At 46.5% G+C, this 16775-nt stretch overlaps 1 protein-coding gene across 1 annotated transcript in view; it reads right to left on the minus strand.

Moving 5' to 3' along the window:
* Positions 1 to 16775, minus strand: part of SGF29 (SAGA complex associated factor 29) — a 31098-nt gene that overhangs the window by 5728 nt on the left and 8595 nt on the right. Inside the window, exons 2-4 of the mRNA XM_019648382.1 lie at positions 6042 to 6130; positions 1408 to 1483; positions 627 to 699 (exon numbers count right to left, since the gene is read on the minus strand). Coding sequence (XP_019503927.1) covers positions 627 to 699; positions 1408 to 1483; positions 6042 to 6116 — 224 coding nt within the window. The 5' untranslated portion in view covers positions 6117 to 6130. The remainder of the gene's footprint in view (positions 1 to 626; positions 700 to 1407; positions 1484 to 6041; positions 6131 to 16775) is intronic.

Here is a 16775-nt window from a genome sequence, read left to right on the forward strand (position 1 = left end):
ATTATATCATTCTAGCATTAGATTACAGAACACGGATTTTGGGTTTGGAATTGGACTCCCTGACTTACTAGCTATGTGACTTTGGAAGATTATGCAACCTGTTATATGGGGGTAACGTCCATTGTAGAATTACTCTGAGGGTTCAGTGAGGTAAATATATAAAGGACTTAGAATAGTACCTGGCACACAGTAAAGCACACAGAATTTTATTATTACTACTATTATTATTGGGCCACAATACAGAATGTTATCTCCTAATATGCATTATGGTCAAAAGATTTGAAGAAAACTGGCCTTAGACATTTTATATGCATTATCTAATTATACGCTGACAAGTCTATAGGAAGCCATTATCCCTTTTTAGTGACAGAGCAACTGAGTCTCAGGGGAAGTGACCTCCCAAGGTCCGTGACTAACCGTGCTGCCATCTGTAGAACAGCAGGGCTAGTGCAGACGGGGCCTAGAAGCAGGTTCCAGGGAAGGAGGGTTCCTGGGGAGAGGCTGGGGTGTAGGAATCTGCTCAGCCCTGGCTGCACAGGCAGGTGGGGCTGTGGTCCCGGGGCTCTCCCCGCCCAGCACCGTGTGAGGGAGGGGACGCAGTAGCAGGGTGGTGGGACGGCACTTACTTGCACTCGGCCTCTGCATCGGCTTTGGCGGTTGTATAGAGGCCACGCAGCTTTGTCCGGTAATAGGGAGAGACTGCAGAGTAAGCACAGGAGAAAGAGGGGTGGGCGAGGGGCAGCTGGCAGTCACGTGACACCGACCGCTTCTGGGACTCTGGGATCAGACTCTGGGAGGGACGGAGTGGCGGTGGGCTAAGGTATGAGCTTTACTAGCTCAAAGGTGCTCCCTGAGGCACATGGAACCCATGCACAAGGAGTGCACATTTTCATAGGGTACAAATACCATCGCCACATCTAAGAGAGGACTTTCCTACCTTCACCACAGCATGACACATGCCAAACATATTTCTCAGCATGCGGGGAAGTAGAAAATGTTTTCAAAGCTCAGAGGTGGAATACACAGCCCAGGAGCACCACCATCTGAGGGCCTCCGGGCCTGTGCGGGCACCTGTGCGGGCAGGTCTCTCCAGAGAACACCAGCTAACTGGGCTGCATGCGCTCTCAGGCATTTCCCTAGAGGCAGCCTCATTTTGCTTTCTAGTCCCTAGAGCTCGGGGCTTTTAAGGTTCCTTAGTGCTAGGCAGCCATCTGTCACCTGTCTCCTGGGTCACCTTAGGTCACCCAGCCTAAGGGAAAACTGTCCCTCTGGCCTGAGGAGCAGCTCATTTTGGACCATGCAGATACATGAAAAGTCCCTTTTGAAAATGAGAGCAGCCCCGCCCCCAGTCTCGGCCACACCCCTCCTCATTGGCCACCCCCCACCTCATTGGCCCCAGCTACTCACTCTTGTTCTCTGTCTGCATCCGCTCGTGGGTCTTCTGAATGTTCACTAAGTTGTGTTCGCTCCGCGAACGCTCTTCCTGCAAAAACGAGGTCAACAGGACATGAGGGGAGCCCTTTGTCCTGCCGGGGCACCCTGTGTCCCAGGTCAGACGCCCCATACACATGGCCCAAACTCAGGATCAGTTCACAAGGACTTTTTCCTTGACTAGTGCAAAAGCATTACAAAAGGCATCAAGGTTAAATCATAAATTATACATTTAATGACTTTCCTTCATCAAAAAAGACAAACTGATCTACAGATTCAATGTAATTCCCATTGACAAGCTTATTCTAAAAATTCATATGGAAATTCATGTGACCCTGAATAGCCAAAACAACCTTGAATAAGAAGAACAAAAATGACATTGGAGGACTCTCATTTCCTGATTTCCACATTTACTACAAAGCTACAGTTGTCAAATGGTGTAACACTGGTATCTAGAGCACTGGAATAAGAGTCCAGAAATGAACCCGTGCATCTATGATCAGTTCACCTGGGGAAGAGGGGATGCCGAAGGATGCCGGTACCACTCTTCCCCACATCAGTGGTCCTGGGACCAGGGCTGCAACTGAAGGTGCCAGAAAAGCAGGGATGATTCCTATGTAAGAAATTGTAACTGTACCTTTTAACCTTTAAGTCAGAATTTCTAAGTGCCGGAGGGGGTGGGTTATACCTTCACCCCATCAGGCAAAATCGGGTTAGTGGTGAACGCAGCTACACTGCCCTGTGGTCACACCAGCCCACTAGCTCTGCACCTATGTAACCCTACACGAGTGGGAATGATGGGGATGGAGCCGGGGAACGGGACACTTTCCAGGCTAGTGCTGCTGCTAACAAACTAGCAACCTGGACCAGCACAGTGGCTGAACCTAACGTCCTTCCAAGGGTAGAAAAGTCTGACTAAAATTCAGTGATGGGGCCGGCTGAGTGGCTCAGCTGGTTAGGAGTTGGCTTGAGAGTACGAGCTCTGAGCAGCAAGGTCGCCGGTTTGATTTCCACATTGGCCAGTGACGCTGTGTCCTCTGCAGCTAAGATTGTGAACAGCAGCTTGACCTGGAGCTGGGCTGCTGTGAGTGGCAGGCGACGGCGTAGGCTGCAGTGAGCCGCAGTGAGCCGGAAGCTGCCGTCCAATGGCCAGCAACCGACTGCCTCAGCCGGGAAGAGCGTAATGATCATAATACCAACATGGGCCAGTGAAGCTGCGTCCTCCACAACTAGACTGAAGAACAAAAGGACAGCAACTTGGATGTCCCCCTCCCCCAACTCCCTATAAAATCTTAAAAAAAAAAAAATCAGTGATGGAGAGAAGGAGAAATAGCAGCCGAGGGTGAAAGAATGACTGGGTTATGCAACGCGCTAAATTCAGTATTGCATTACTGCCTCGAGAGAGAGGTTCAGAGCAAGAGAATGACACAGGCTCTTCACTCGGCTACGCCAGATGCCCCAAAGGGTGAAGCCACACATTTGCCAAGACCACCCCTGCGTTTAGAACCTGACAAAAGCCCATGAGAGCACGCACACCTAGGGGCATTCCTCTGGGACATTCTGGTCACACGGTCTGATGATGAACTGGCCTAATGCCGACGAGTGAGTGGAATTCTGGCAAGTGCCACAACCTTCTTTTTCTTAGCTTTAAAATTGTATTAATCAAGTAGTTTTAGAGCAGTTTTAGGTTTCCAGAAAAATTGAGCAGACAGTAGAGAGTTCCTATATAGATGTTTTTGCCTGGAGTTTCGCCTAATAGCTTGCATTAACATGGTATATTTGTTACAGTTTAATAAACCAATACTCAACATTGACATTATTAATTAAAGTCCATAGATTACATTAAAGTTCACTTTTTGTGTTGTACCTTCTATGGGTTTGACAAAAGCGTAACATATTGTACCCACCATTACAGTATCATACAGAATAGTTTCACTTCCCTAAAAACCCCCAGTGCTCCCATAGTTATCCCTCCTTCCCGTCCTCTGGGACCCTGCAATCACTTATCTTTTTACTCTCTTATTTTGTCTTTTCCAGAATGTAACATAGTTAGCATCCCTATCTAACCTTCCCGACTGGGTTCTTTCACTTAGTAATATGTGTGCCACCATCTTCTGACTCAGTTTTCAGGTGACATCCCACTACGAAGGGTGTCATTAGGAAAGAATTCCTGGGATCTGCTCAGTCCTGGTCCACGGGACTGAGGGCTGAATGGCTCTGAGCGGACGGATCCTTGTGGGACTATGAACCTAGATGATGGGATGACGAGAAAGGTCCCTGGGTATCATGGACAAAATACAGCAGCCCAGGCCTGACATGCCACAGCGTGTTATGTACAAACACACACCATCACCCTTGATTTGGAGAATGAAAAGCTAGTACAAAGAATAGGGGGAAAATGGGTTTCTGATAGGATTAGAGCAGTAGGCACTACGGGGAGGGTCCAAAGTCCCCAGGGGAACAGCCCCACCCTGAGATGAGGAGGGTTTAGAAAGGCTGTATGATATACTCAGGCTAAATTACATCTAGGTGTGACTACCACTCATCCGACCCTAGTACGGGGCACCCAACATTTCTGGGTACAAAATATGTGCTAACTGCACCCAGGCCGTTAGTACACAGTGGTAACAAAATGCGTGGCAGAGTGAGCAACACTAGTTCCGAGACAGAAGAGGGTGTGGGCTGTGGGACAAGCTGAACTCACTTTTAATAAGAAGCAGCAATCAAGGAGAAAAGGTTTGTTCATGAGAATAAACAGGCTGAAGTGAGCTCTCTTACAGGCGGAAGGAAAGGGATGGGAGTCAGCCTGGAAAGACGCCGATGCTTGAGTGAGTGGTCCAGGCCAACCCAGCAAATGATGCCGGATGACTCTAGGACCCATCTGTTGTTGGGAAATGGCTGTACCCTGACCCACCGGGCCTCTAGACTATTTCAGGACAGATGGAGGCTACAGAAGCCACGGGCAATGGCTCTCCATACTACGTGCTGAGCCCCCAGGGACACACCGATGGGATGTTGATGGAAGGACCTCAAACCTATGGAAGCCCTTGTAATTTACATCCATGCACCGTGACTACTCTGGACCCCAGAATTCATCAAAGTAAGACACATCCTGAAGTACAGTTGGCAGAGACAGATTGTTACTCTGAATACCCTGTCCTTCCCATGGGAGGGAGGTGGGTCTTGCTGACAGCACATGATGGAAACCAGTCTCAGCACAGGCCTTTCAGCTGAGTCAGGGTGACTGGCTTTATCTCCAGCTGAACCCGGAAATTGAATTATGGCCAACTGTAATCAAGTCTGTCTACAAGAAAATCTGGTAAATGGACAGGGCCAATTCTGTTGGGGAGACATAATAATAGCTCTGTAATCCTTCTTTGTTCTATGGTGAAAGTGAGTTTTACCATGGCCATCCTTCAATACGGCGTCACACTGGCATTAAGACCCGACTACCTTATGCAAAGAAGTCATGTGATCATACTGATATTGATGACCGAATGCACTGGGAGACCGAGTCAAAGCCTTATCTTGACCGAATGCACTGGGAGACCGAGTCAAAGCCTTATCTAAGTGAAATATTCGTGGCAAATGAGTGGCCTGAAGCAGAACTGGCTTTAGCTAACCATCGGCTAAACAGTTCTACACACATTTATCATTAGGTCCAAATAGTGGTAGATGAAGGGGGGAAATGAGTCATCAAGTTAATATGACAATAGGAAACATATAATGGCTCTCGAGGACAGATCTGTGTTTCTTCAGGTCCACATCCACCCACACTGGCTCCTTCAAACATTAGGCGTATTCATGCTGATACTATCGCTGTACCTGTGATATACACGGTCCACTGAAATGAGATACTCCAATATGATCGCTGTGCTGTAAAAGCTGAGGCCAGGTGCCGGGGACATAGCTCGTGCCATCAAAGGTTAACTAAGCGGCCTGGATTTTCAAACCCTACACATTCCACAGAAGGTTTGGCCCCTGACCAGCTTCTGAGCCTCTTGGACTATCTTGCCTGATAAGAGCATCTTTGTTTACTTGGGGTGAGGAGGTGGAATGAAAAAGGAGTGACTGCTATTGGGTGCAGGGCACTTCTGTTAAGCAATGCAATGTTCTGAAATTGATCATGGTGATGGTTGCACAACTCTCTGAATATACTAAAAACCACTGAATTGGTTGTTTATTTATGTGTGTGTGTGTGTGTGTGTGTGTGTATTATTTTTTGAGTTAGACCAACAGCTTTATTGAAAGATGAGGACAGCTGAGTCCCCTAACCCCCACAGACCCAGCTGCGTCGGCCTCAGGCTTGGGGGCGTCCGGACGTCTTGTAGCCGAAGACTGAACTGTACACTTTAAACGGGTGAACTGTATGCTGTGTGAATTACATCTCAATACAGCTGTTCTTAAAAAGAATCACGAGATCCTGCGCGTGACAGACAATCCAACAGGAACGGTAGCCATGGCCCACATTCCCTTCCTCCTCTCGCCTTCATCACATCCTCGTGGTTCCCGCATGTCCCATCTTGCTGAATACAACCTGCTCCGACCCCTCTAGAGCTCAGTGTCACAGCCCATGTCCCCCCAAGGAATGGAGGGCTGGGGTCTATTACCTGCGTCTGTTTGATGAGCTGATGGAGCTCGGTGAGAAGTTCTGCAATGCGGGAATCAGCAGACACAAGGGCCATGGTGTACGGGTCACCTGGGGGAAAGGGAATACAAGAGTACCTCGTTCACTGCTGTTACAAGTTAAACTGTCCTCCCAAAACACATGTTGAAGTCTTAACGCCTGGTACCCCTGAATGTGACCTTGGCAGCAGGGTCTCTGCAGATGTGATGAAGACATACAGTAAGATCAGGTCCTACTAGTGTGGGGTGGGCCTTTACTCTAACATCACTTGTGTCTTTAGGAGAGGAGAAGAGACACAGAGACAGGCACACACACAGAGAAAGGAGAATGCCAGGTGGAGACACACACACAGAGGGGAGATGGGCACATGACACAGGCAGAGATTGGAGTGGGCAGCTGCCAGCCCAGGAATGCCAAGGATTGCCGGGCACCACTAGAAGCTTTGAGAGAGGCATGGAACATATTCTCCTTCTGGGCACCCAAGAAGGAACACACACTGGATTTTGGAATGAAGCTGACCCCTTGATTTTGGAATTTTGGCCTTCAGAACTGTGAGAGAACACATTTCTGTTGTTTTAAGTCACCTAGCTTGCAGTAATTTATTACAGCAGCTCTAGGAAACGAATACAGTGGCAAGCTGTCCCGGAATTCTACCCAATCCAATGATATGTTTGTATTCAACACGTTCAGCCAAATCAAGGAGTGCTTATTAAGTAACTTCCCAAAGCAGCAGCCCCAAGTCCCACTTCTGCTGCCACTATCCTAACAAATGGTTTAAGCATTCTGGTCTCCATTTTTTTTTTTTTTTAATCTGCAAACTGGGGATTCAAATAACATTTTATATGAAGACACTTTCCAAGTCATAAAGCACTGTGACTTTTTTATTATAGAAGGAAGGGAAATTAACTACTAAAAAAAAATCTGATTTAGGAAAGAGAATGTATTCTGACAACAATAAAATGCAATAAAATGTAATTGGAAAAAGAACAAACGAGGGCTGGCCAAGTGGCGCATTGGTTAAGAACTGGCTTGGGATGCCAGAGGACCCCGGTTCGGATCCCACATATGAGGGCCAGTGACACTGCCCTCCACAGCTAAGATGCTGAACAACAGCTCAACCTGGAGCTGGGCTGCCGTGGGTCGCCAGTGACGGTGTAGGCTGCAATCCCCTGCTGCAGTGGGCTGCCATAAGCTACCATGTGTAGCCGGCAGCCAGCGTGAGCGGCCAGCAGCCACCGTGAGCGGCCGTTCAAAAGCCGGCGACTGACCTGCCTCGCCCGGGAAGAGTGCAATGATGGTGCCAGCTTGGGCCAGTGAAGCAACATCCTCCACAACTAGACTGAAGAACAAAACAACAGCAACTTGTCTGTTCCCCTCCTCCCCGATTCCCCAGCACTGTTCCCCTCCCCCAATTCCCCAATAAAATCTTAACAAAACAAAACAAAACAAAACAAACGACAAGAAAGGTAAAAAGAGTAAGTTATTATAACTAGGTAAAAATCAACATAAGGCTAAAGATAAAGGAAGGTTGGAAAAAAAACGAGAGGGAAAATTTTTAGGGTGCTGAAATTTTCTGTGACACTCCATCTTCCAGAAAGGTTGTTCAATGAACATATCTCCACACCCACAAGGACAGATGAACAGTGAATAGAGCAAACCCCTCCATCAATAAATTGTAAACTCCATGTATTTAATTATTCACATCTTCTTAAAAATCTCTGCTTCTGTTTATTAAAAAATATACAAACTAAGAACAGAGGGGAGCTTCTTTAGCCTGATAAAGGGCATCTAGGAACACCCACAGCTAACATCTTACTTAACGGTGAAAGACTGAAAGCTTCCCCCTCTAAGATCAGGAACAAGCTAACACTGTTCTGGAGGTTCTAGTGGGCAAATAAGCAATAAAACAAAGAACAGAATCCACACTGGAAGGGAAGAAGTAAAACTATCTCTATTTGCAGATGACATGACCTTGTAATAAGAAATTCTAATTCACTCCACCCACTCCATTCATGGTTAGAAGTAATAAAAAGGTTAGAATAGCAAGGTTGCAGGATACAAGGCCAATAGACAAAAATCAACTGCATTTCTAGTCACCTGTAATGAACAATCCAAAACAAATTATGAAAGCAATTTCATTTCCAATAGCATCAAAAAAGAATAAAATATTTAGGAACAAATTTAATCAGGGATGTGCACAGTTTTTACTCTGAAAACTATAAAACACTGTTAAAAGTAATTAAGAAGACCTAAATAGGAAAGACAGTCCATGTTCATGGCTCAGAAGACTTAATATCGTTAAGGCAGCAATACTCCCCAAATTGAGCTATAGTTTCAATATAATCCCTATTGAAATCCCAGCTGGCTTTTTTTTTGCAGAAATTAACAAACTCATCCTAAAATTCATATAGAAATTCGAGGGATCCAGAATAGCCAAAACAATCTTGAAAATGAAAAGCAAAGTTTTCTCAAATACAAAATGTATTATGAAGCTATAGTAATCAAAACAGTGTGGTACTGGCATAAGGAAGGACATAAAGAGCAATGGAACAGAACTGAGGGACCAGAAATAAACCTTCACGTTCAACTGATTTTCAACAAGGATGCCAAGACAACTTAATGGGGAAAGAATATAGTCTTTTTGAGAAACGGTGCTGAGACAACAGGACATTCACCTGTAAAAAAATGAATTTGGGCCCCTACCTCGGATCATATACAAAAATGATCTCAATAAACAGTTCTCTAAAGAAGATGTACAAAAGGCCAACAAATACATGAAAAGATGCTCAACATCATTAGCCACCAAGGAAATGCAAATCAATGCAAATCAAAACTGTAAGGAGATAGCATTTCGTGCTCACTAGCTGTAAGTGGGCTGGCCGAGTGGCGCGTTGCTTGAGTTGGCTTGGGACTCCAGCTCTGAGCAGCAGGGTTCCGTTTTGGATCTCACTTTAGGGCCAGTGACACTGCCCTCTACAGCTAAGATGGCTAACAACAGTTCGACCTGGAGCTGGGCTGCCATGAGTCACCGGCTGCCGGCGTAGGCTGAAGTGGAGCTGCAGTGGGCTCCCATAAGCTACAGTGTGTGGCCGGCAGCCAGCATGAGCGGCCGGCAGCTGGCGTGAGTGGCTGGCAGCCGGCGTGAGCGGCTGTCCAGAAGCTGGCGACCGATCTGCCTCACCCCGGAAGAGCGCTATGATAATACCAACATGGGCCAGTGAAGCCACGTCCTCCACAACTAGACTGAAGAACAAAAGGATAGCAACTTGTCTGTTACCCTTCCCCTGATTCCCCAACGCTGTTTCCCTCCCCCAATTCCCCAATTAAAACAAACAAACAAACAAACAAAATGGACATAAGTGTGGGTGAGGATGTGGAGAAACGAATGAATGAATGAATGAATGAATCAATCAATCAATCAAGTGTGGTATTATCCATACAATGGAGTATATTACTTGACAATAAAAAGGAGTGAAGTACTAACACAGGCTGCAACAGGATGAACCTTGGAAACAGGACGCTGAGTGAAAGAAGCCAGGCAAAAAGGACCATATTGTATGGCTGCATTTCTATGAACTCTCCAGAATATGCAGACCCATAGAAAGCTGGGGGTGGGGACGGCTGAGGGAGAGCGGGGAGTGGCCAGGTGATGAAAATGTTCTAACACTGATGGTGGTGATGGTTGCATAACTCTGAAAACACTACAAACCACCGAAATGCACATTTTGACAGATGTACATCCCCATCCCCCCAGCCCTAGGCAAACACGAATCTACTACGGTACTTTCTGTCTCTATAGATCTGCCTATTCTGCACTTCATTTCTTTTGGCTGTTGAGTAATATTCCATCGCTTGGACTGACCACATTTTGTGTATCAATTCATCAACGGGATAGCTGGGTTGTGTTCACTTTTGGGCTATTACACATAATACTGCTAGGAACACTCTTGTACAAGTTTTTCTGTGGACATGATTTCATTTTTCTGGGTATATACCTAGGGGCGGAATTGCTGGGTCACACGATAGCTGTATTTAACCATCTGAAGAACTGCCAGACTGTTTCCATTTTACATTCTCATCAGCAATTAATGAGGGCTCCTATATCTGTACCGTGTTAATGTCTGTCTTTTTCATTACAGGCAACCTAGTGGGTGTGAAATAGTAACTAGTGGTTTTGATTTGCATTTTCCGGATGGTTAATGATTTTGAACAGCTTTTCATGTGTTTACTGGCCATCTGTGTATCTTCTTTGGAAAACTGCCCTTTGTCCACTTTTATTGGGTTGCCTGTCTTTTTTATAATTGAATTGTGTTCTCGAAGCTTATGTTTTTAATTTTCATGAAGTCTAATTTATTTTTCTTTGATTGCTTGTGACATTGATCTGTTTTTTTTACATGTGTTATACTATTTTTACCACCACAGCTTTATATAATGATTTTAACATAGAGAAGCAAAAAAGAGGAATAACTAGACTTTAAAAAGTCTAGTTGCATTACCTAGAACCAAACGAAATAAAGGATCTGGAGTTTAGACACTGGAAGTGGATGAATTTGAGAAGGGTAAGCATAAGGTCACTGCTAAAGTCTTGGGAAATTACCTGCTGAGTGAGAAAACAAGAGGAAGCTGCAACAAAGGTGAAGGTGTGGACCCAAGAGGGGAGTTTAGTGGAAAGAGCCTGCAAAGGAATGGATTAGCCTGGAAAAGGGTTGTTCTCTCCTGGTGAATAAAGCAGGATCCTGGTTGGAACCACCTGCTTCCTACAGGCCCACACCTGTGCCTATTCAAATTGGGAAGCCCCGCACTGGACAGGTGGATTTACTTTATATTGTACCCTCACAATCACCAAGAGCAAGCACCCCTCTACGCAGCCAGGTAATTCAGCAATCCTTCCCTGATGATTCTGACAATCTGAACCTTCTCTCCCCTCGATATCTTTGCTATTGCCCTCAGACCCGGGTCTGGGCCCCCTTAGCTGATGTCTGAGGTTCCTACTTTGCTCAGAAGAGAAACCAGAGACTTTATTCCCACCATCCCAATGAGGAGCTATAAACAGCAGCACCTGTCATGTCTGCCTTCCCCTAGAGCAGCAGTTCTCAACCTTCCTAATGCTGCGACCCCTTAATACAGTTCCTCATGTTGCAGTGACCCCCAACCATAAAATTATTTTCATTGCTACTCTATAACTGTAATTTTGCTACTGTTATGAATCGTAATGTAAATATCTTTTTGTTTTCTGATAGTCTTAGGCTACCCCTGTGAAAGGGTCGTTCGACCCCCAAGGGGCTCGCGACCCACAGGTTGAGAACCGCTGCCCTAGAGAGAAGGGCTGTCCCTGTACGTACTGAGGACCAACCCCGCCTCTGTACTCTAAACCTCTCTCCTCTTGGGCCATCTTCCAAATGCTTATGAGCAAACAAGCATATTGTAGGAGAGCTCACCTTAAGAAAAGGTAAGAGCTTCCGAAGCCCACATTCACCTCTAGCTCCCCATCCGTCCCTGTTCCTCTTTGCAGCAAAAATTCTGAAGTCGTCCTAGCATGTACCTCTATGTCCTCACCCCACTGGAGTTTTCAACCCACTGCAATCTAGCTTTTGTCCTCACCAGTCCAGCGATATGCTCTCAGGAGAAGGACTGACCCCTCCACAGGTCAAAGCATCAGATCCTTTCCTGCTTCACTGACCTGACCTGGCAGCATCCTGACACAGGTGCCCAGTCCCTCCTCCTCTAGCTCCAGGCGGCCCTCCCTCTCTGAAGGTCTGTGGTTTGGCTCCACTGCCCTTTGGCTCCTCCCCCGCCCTCTGGCTCCTCCTGGGCCGACCCCTCTTGCTGCCTGTGCTCCTCAGGACCTGGCCCTGGCTGCTGTCCCCACACGCTCCTAGGTCCCTTCCAGCCCACCCACTCTCCCCCTGCCCCCATCTCTGTGATGACATCTCCTAATCTCTATCTCCACCAAGACAGTGAAGTTTATACAAGGGGGTCATGGACAATACCAAGTGCCCAGAAAAGGACTTGAAGGTGTCCCTGAATCTGAAAGGACACCCCTGAGGACCTCAGGGAAGACACTTTCAGTGGGAGAGACGGACCCCCCACACAGGAGGGGTGTGGTGTGAGCAGCAAATGTAGATACCATGTCCCCTTAGCAGGGCTGTAGGGCCAGAAGCTGAAGCTTTGGGTGGGGAGAGGAGCAGAGCAGACAGAGGGTTACAGGAGGAGGGAAGATGTGTTGACTGAGGGGCAGGAGGCCACTGAGAGCAAGTCCAAAGACCAGATAACAGGGCTACGTCTGAAGAAGACACGGGAGGCTGAGGGAGGGGACCCAGCTCTGAGAGGTACCCAGTGTCCATCTCTCATTATCTGCTAACACCCCTTCTGGCCGGCCTTCTCACAGAGATCAGTGGAAAAGATCCTGCGAAGGAATGGAGACTCCAACAAAGGCTCCGTTCTCATCCTGCCCCATCCTCCAAAGGGGTTCCACGGCACGGCCGTTTTCCTCCTTGCCAAGGACACAAACAGTACACTCTTTTCAAGGACCAGCTCAGGACTGGTCTTGCCTGACTAATCCTCAAGAAACCTAACTTTTCTCTTGTTCGACTCTCCCTGGAACCTACACTTGCCAGCTCCCCGGGCAAGGAAACCTTGCTTTCATTGACAATCCCCTTTCACCAATGACCACAGTTGTCAAGCACTGCCTGCAATTTGAAAGGAGCTTCATACTATCTACTCCTTCATACACCATCTCTCCTGCCCTGACCCCCAGCCCTGAAGCTGGGCCCATTTTGAATTTCCCAATTATTCCAATTATTCCAAACTCCTGTTTGAAGTGTAGGTTTTCCCCTTGGCCCCTGCAGAAATGACATCATCAGCTACGAAACACGGGCACTGACACCCCAATCTGTCTCCCGCCCTGGTGGCTTCCCTAAGATTCAGAATCATAGTCTCATGTTGCCAGACGCTCTACCAGAGACGACCCTAAATCACGAAGGCCTATAGAGACGTTCCTTCTGTGAGTTTGTCTGTATGCTAGACATTTTTTGTAACAAAAACAATTAAAACAAAAATCAATGTGTGCAGGGGCGGCCGGTTAGCTCAGTTGGTTAGAACGCAGTGTTCACAACACCAAGGTTGCCGTTTCGATCCCCACATGGGCCACTGAGCTGCGCCCTCCACAGCTAGATTGAAACAACTACTTGACTTGGAGCTGATGGGTCCTGGAAAAACACACTGTTCCCCAATAGAAAAATTAAACAAATAAATAAATAAAGTACTTAAAAAAATCAATGTGTCCAGAAAATATTCAAAAATTGGATTATGATAATGGTTGCACAACTCTGTGACTATACTAAAAAAAAATCCCTAATTGTACACTTTAATGGAGTGAATGGTATGGTATGTGAATTGTATCTCAATTCATCTGTTAGACAAAAAACAGTATGTCCCAAAGCAAGCTCGTCACTCCCTGCCCACCCCACACCCACGTGGTAATGTGCCCCCTTTTCCGCTTGTGTGACCATTGCCCCTCAGCCATCTACGCTGGAAACTGAGTTACTGTCGCCTCCCCTTTCCCCCTCAGTCCCCACATTCGGTTGACTTATCACCCCAGTATTTAAGGACTCTGTCCACTCCTTTTTATCTCGCTCCCTGTTTCAGGCCCTGTCAAGTCAGTCTCCCTGTAACTCATGCAGCAGCCTCCTAAGTGGTCTTCCTCCGTCAGATCCACCCTCTACATAACCCCAGAACCTCCCATCTACAAGACATATGTGGTCATATTGTTCCCTTTATCCGGGATATCGTTCCCTCAGCCAGATCACCCCTAAACCTCTGCCTGATTTAACTACAGATTCTCTAAGACCTGGCTTGCTACCAAGGCACCTCCTCCATCAATCATAGACGGAAACCCCCAGTCTCCTAGTTGGGTTAACGTACCTTTTTCAGAGTTCCCATAATGCCCTGTGAATCTGTCTACCCCAGTGCCTACCAAATCATATTAAACTTCTCTTGGTGAGTGTTTGTCTCCTCCCCTAGCCTGTCCAATCTCTGAGGGTGGGGATCACTTTGTCCTCCGTACCCAGCACAGAGCTGGCACAGAGGACCCGTCATCCTTCCTATTTCCATTCACTCCTCATCGCAGTCTGGCTCTCCCTCAGTCCCAGCGATCTCCCACCTCCTGGAACTTTCCACTGCACTGAACACCTGACCACATGCTGCTTCCCAAAGCTCTGCTGTCTGGGATTCCAGGCCTCCAATCGCCCAGATTTCTCTAACCACCCTTCAGTCTTTCTGCTGCCTCCTCCTCTCCACTCCAGTGGAAGATCACCCTGGGGTCCCCTTCTCATTGTCTAAGCACTCTGAGCATGCTCATTGGCTTCAAGCCCCCATATTCTGAAACTTCCAAATCAACATCATCAGCCCCATCCTCTCTCCAGGGCTCCCAACTCAGATTTCCAGGGGTCACCTGAGTAGGTCTACCAAACGGCCCCTCAAACACCTCACATTTCCTGCACTGCTCTGCCTTCCAGATACGGGTTAATGGCATCCATCACTGTCCAGCCAGCTTCCCAAGCTGGAAATCCTGGAGTCATTGATTCCTCCTTCTTGCTCATCTCCAACCCCCAACCTCCATGATCAAACTCCATTCAAATTCTATTGGTTTTGCCTCAGAAATGTGTCTCAGATATAGCTCCCTCGCTCCCACCACACCTGCTACTGTCTTCGTTTAGGTTCTTCTCATATTATCAGAATACCATCCCATCTCTCTGTCTCATTGCACTTGCACACAAAGTCTGTTTCTCTTAAGGGAGGGGGGCGGACTTTGAGTAGATAATATATGCACATAGTAAGAAAATGCAAACAATTCAAGAAGCACAATACCTCCCACCACTAGGGGCAACCACTATTGTTTCTTGGGTATTTCTCCAGCAACATCCCATGTAGATACAAGAAAAAAAAAACAAACCAGATCTCTTCAAACCTGTTGCAAATAGATGCAGAGACAGAAAGATACATGAGATTGAGGGTGAAACCTCCAGCAAACAAAGTGAAAAAGCCAACCCCCGTGGTCTGGAGGGGAAGGAGCAGATCAAACACCAAACCAGACTGGGCCTCACCCTGCACTGGGCAGGCAGCAGTGGGAAAGGAGGACCCCCTTTTTGAAGAGACCTGCCTCAGCCCTCCGACTCTCAGCCCTATCCCCATTATAGGGCTCCTCACACAGAAATGGTGACTTGTGACTGCTTTCATCTCACCGTATTTCTATCCAGTGTGAAATAATGTTGTTTTTTTCTTAATTGGGGAGCAGTGTATTTTTCCAGGACTGATCAGCTCCAAGTCAAGTGGTTGTAGCAATCTAGTTGTGGAGGATGAATCTCAGTGGTCCATGTGGGGACTGAACCAGCAACCTTGGTGTTATAAGCACTGTGCTCTAACCCACGGAGCTAACTGGCCGCCCCTGATTAGCAGAGTTTTAAACTTTAAGTCTAACTTACCAATTATTTTCTTTTATGGTTATTGCTCTCTGTGTCCCCAGGTCACAAAGATACTCTTCTGTTTTCTTCCAGAAATTTTATAGTTTTAGCTTGTAAAGTTATAATCCATGTCATTAATTTTAATGTTTGGTGTCAGTAGTCTTTCTTATCCACCTAATATCTAGCTGCTCCAATCTGCTCTTAATCCCATCTAGCAAAGTCTTTATTTCAGGTATTGGCTTTTTTTTTGGTTCTAGAATTCCCATGAGTTTCTATTTTATAGTTTCTGTTTCTCTACTGAGATTTCTTGGCTGTCCATTCATTACAAACATATTTTCCTTTGCATACCTGAGCATAGTTTTAATAAGTGCTTTAAAATTCTTGTCAGTTAATAACAACATTGGGTCATCTTGGGGTTGATCTCCATTTATTTCCTTTTCTTGTGACTATAGTTCCTAATTTCCTGTTTCTTATTGTCTAGTAATTTTGGATTGTGTCCAATTCCAGATCTTGTGCTGAAGCTACCTGCAAAAAGATGTCCTCTTTCCGTTGTTGGTTAAGAGAATGGCATGGAAGCCTGGGACCAATAGAGGCTTTTGCCTGCCTGAGAGAGAGGCCAACATGGAGGAAAGAGGAGGTGAAAGGCACAGAAAATACTAGTGACATAATTTAGTCTTCTGAATATAGCCATGCCTGAAGCTGGTATACCTAGGACTCCTCAGTTAGAGTCGATAAATACCCCTTTTCTGCTTTAGCTAGTGTTTGGGGGTTAGCTTTTTCTTATCTGCAACTGAGAAGTTTAACTCCTAAGAGGTAATTCTTAGGGACAGGGGTTGCAGGGTGGAAGCATATACTAACTGCTGAACACCCAGCCTAAAGCAGCACTCTGGCTTCTCTACTAGCAACTAAGTCCTCACATAAATCCAAACATCCTATACGTAAACCACTCCAAAATTAATCCCATGGGATTTAAGACAATACAAGCTTTGTTCTGAGTCAAAGGGAAGCAAAGCACCTAAAACCCTACACTCAAATCCCATACCCTCAATCCAGCCACCATCAAAAATCTACATTCATTAATTGCTTTTAATAAAAAGTTAAGGAGGGGCAGCCGGTTAGCTCAGGTGGTTAGAGCGCAGAGCTCATAACACCTAGGTTGCCAGTTCAATTCCCATATGGGCCACTGAGTTGCACCCTCCACAACTAGATTGAAACAACTACTTGACTTGGAGCTGATGGGTCCTGGAAAAACACAC

Source organism: Hipposideros armiger, unplaced genomic scaffold (assembly GCF_001890085.2).
Source record: "Hipposideros armiger isolate ML-2016 unplaced genomic scaffold, ASM189008v1 scaffold_126, whole genome shotgun sequence".
Lineage (NCBI taxonomy): Eukaryota > Metazoa > Chordata > Mammalia > Chiroptera > Hipposideridae > Hipposideros > Hipposideros armiger.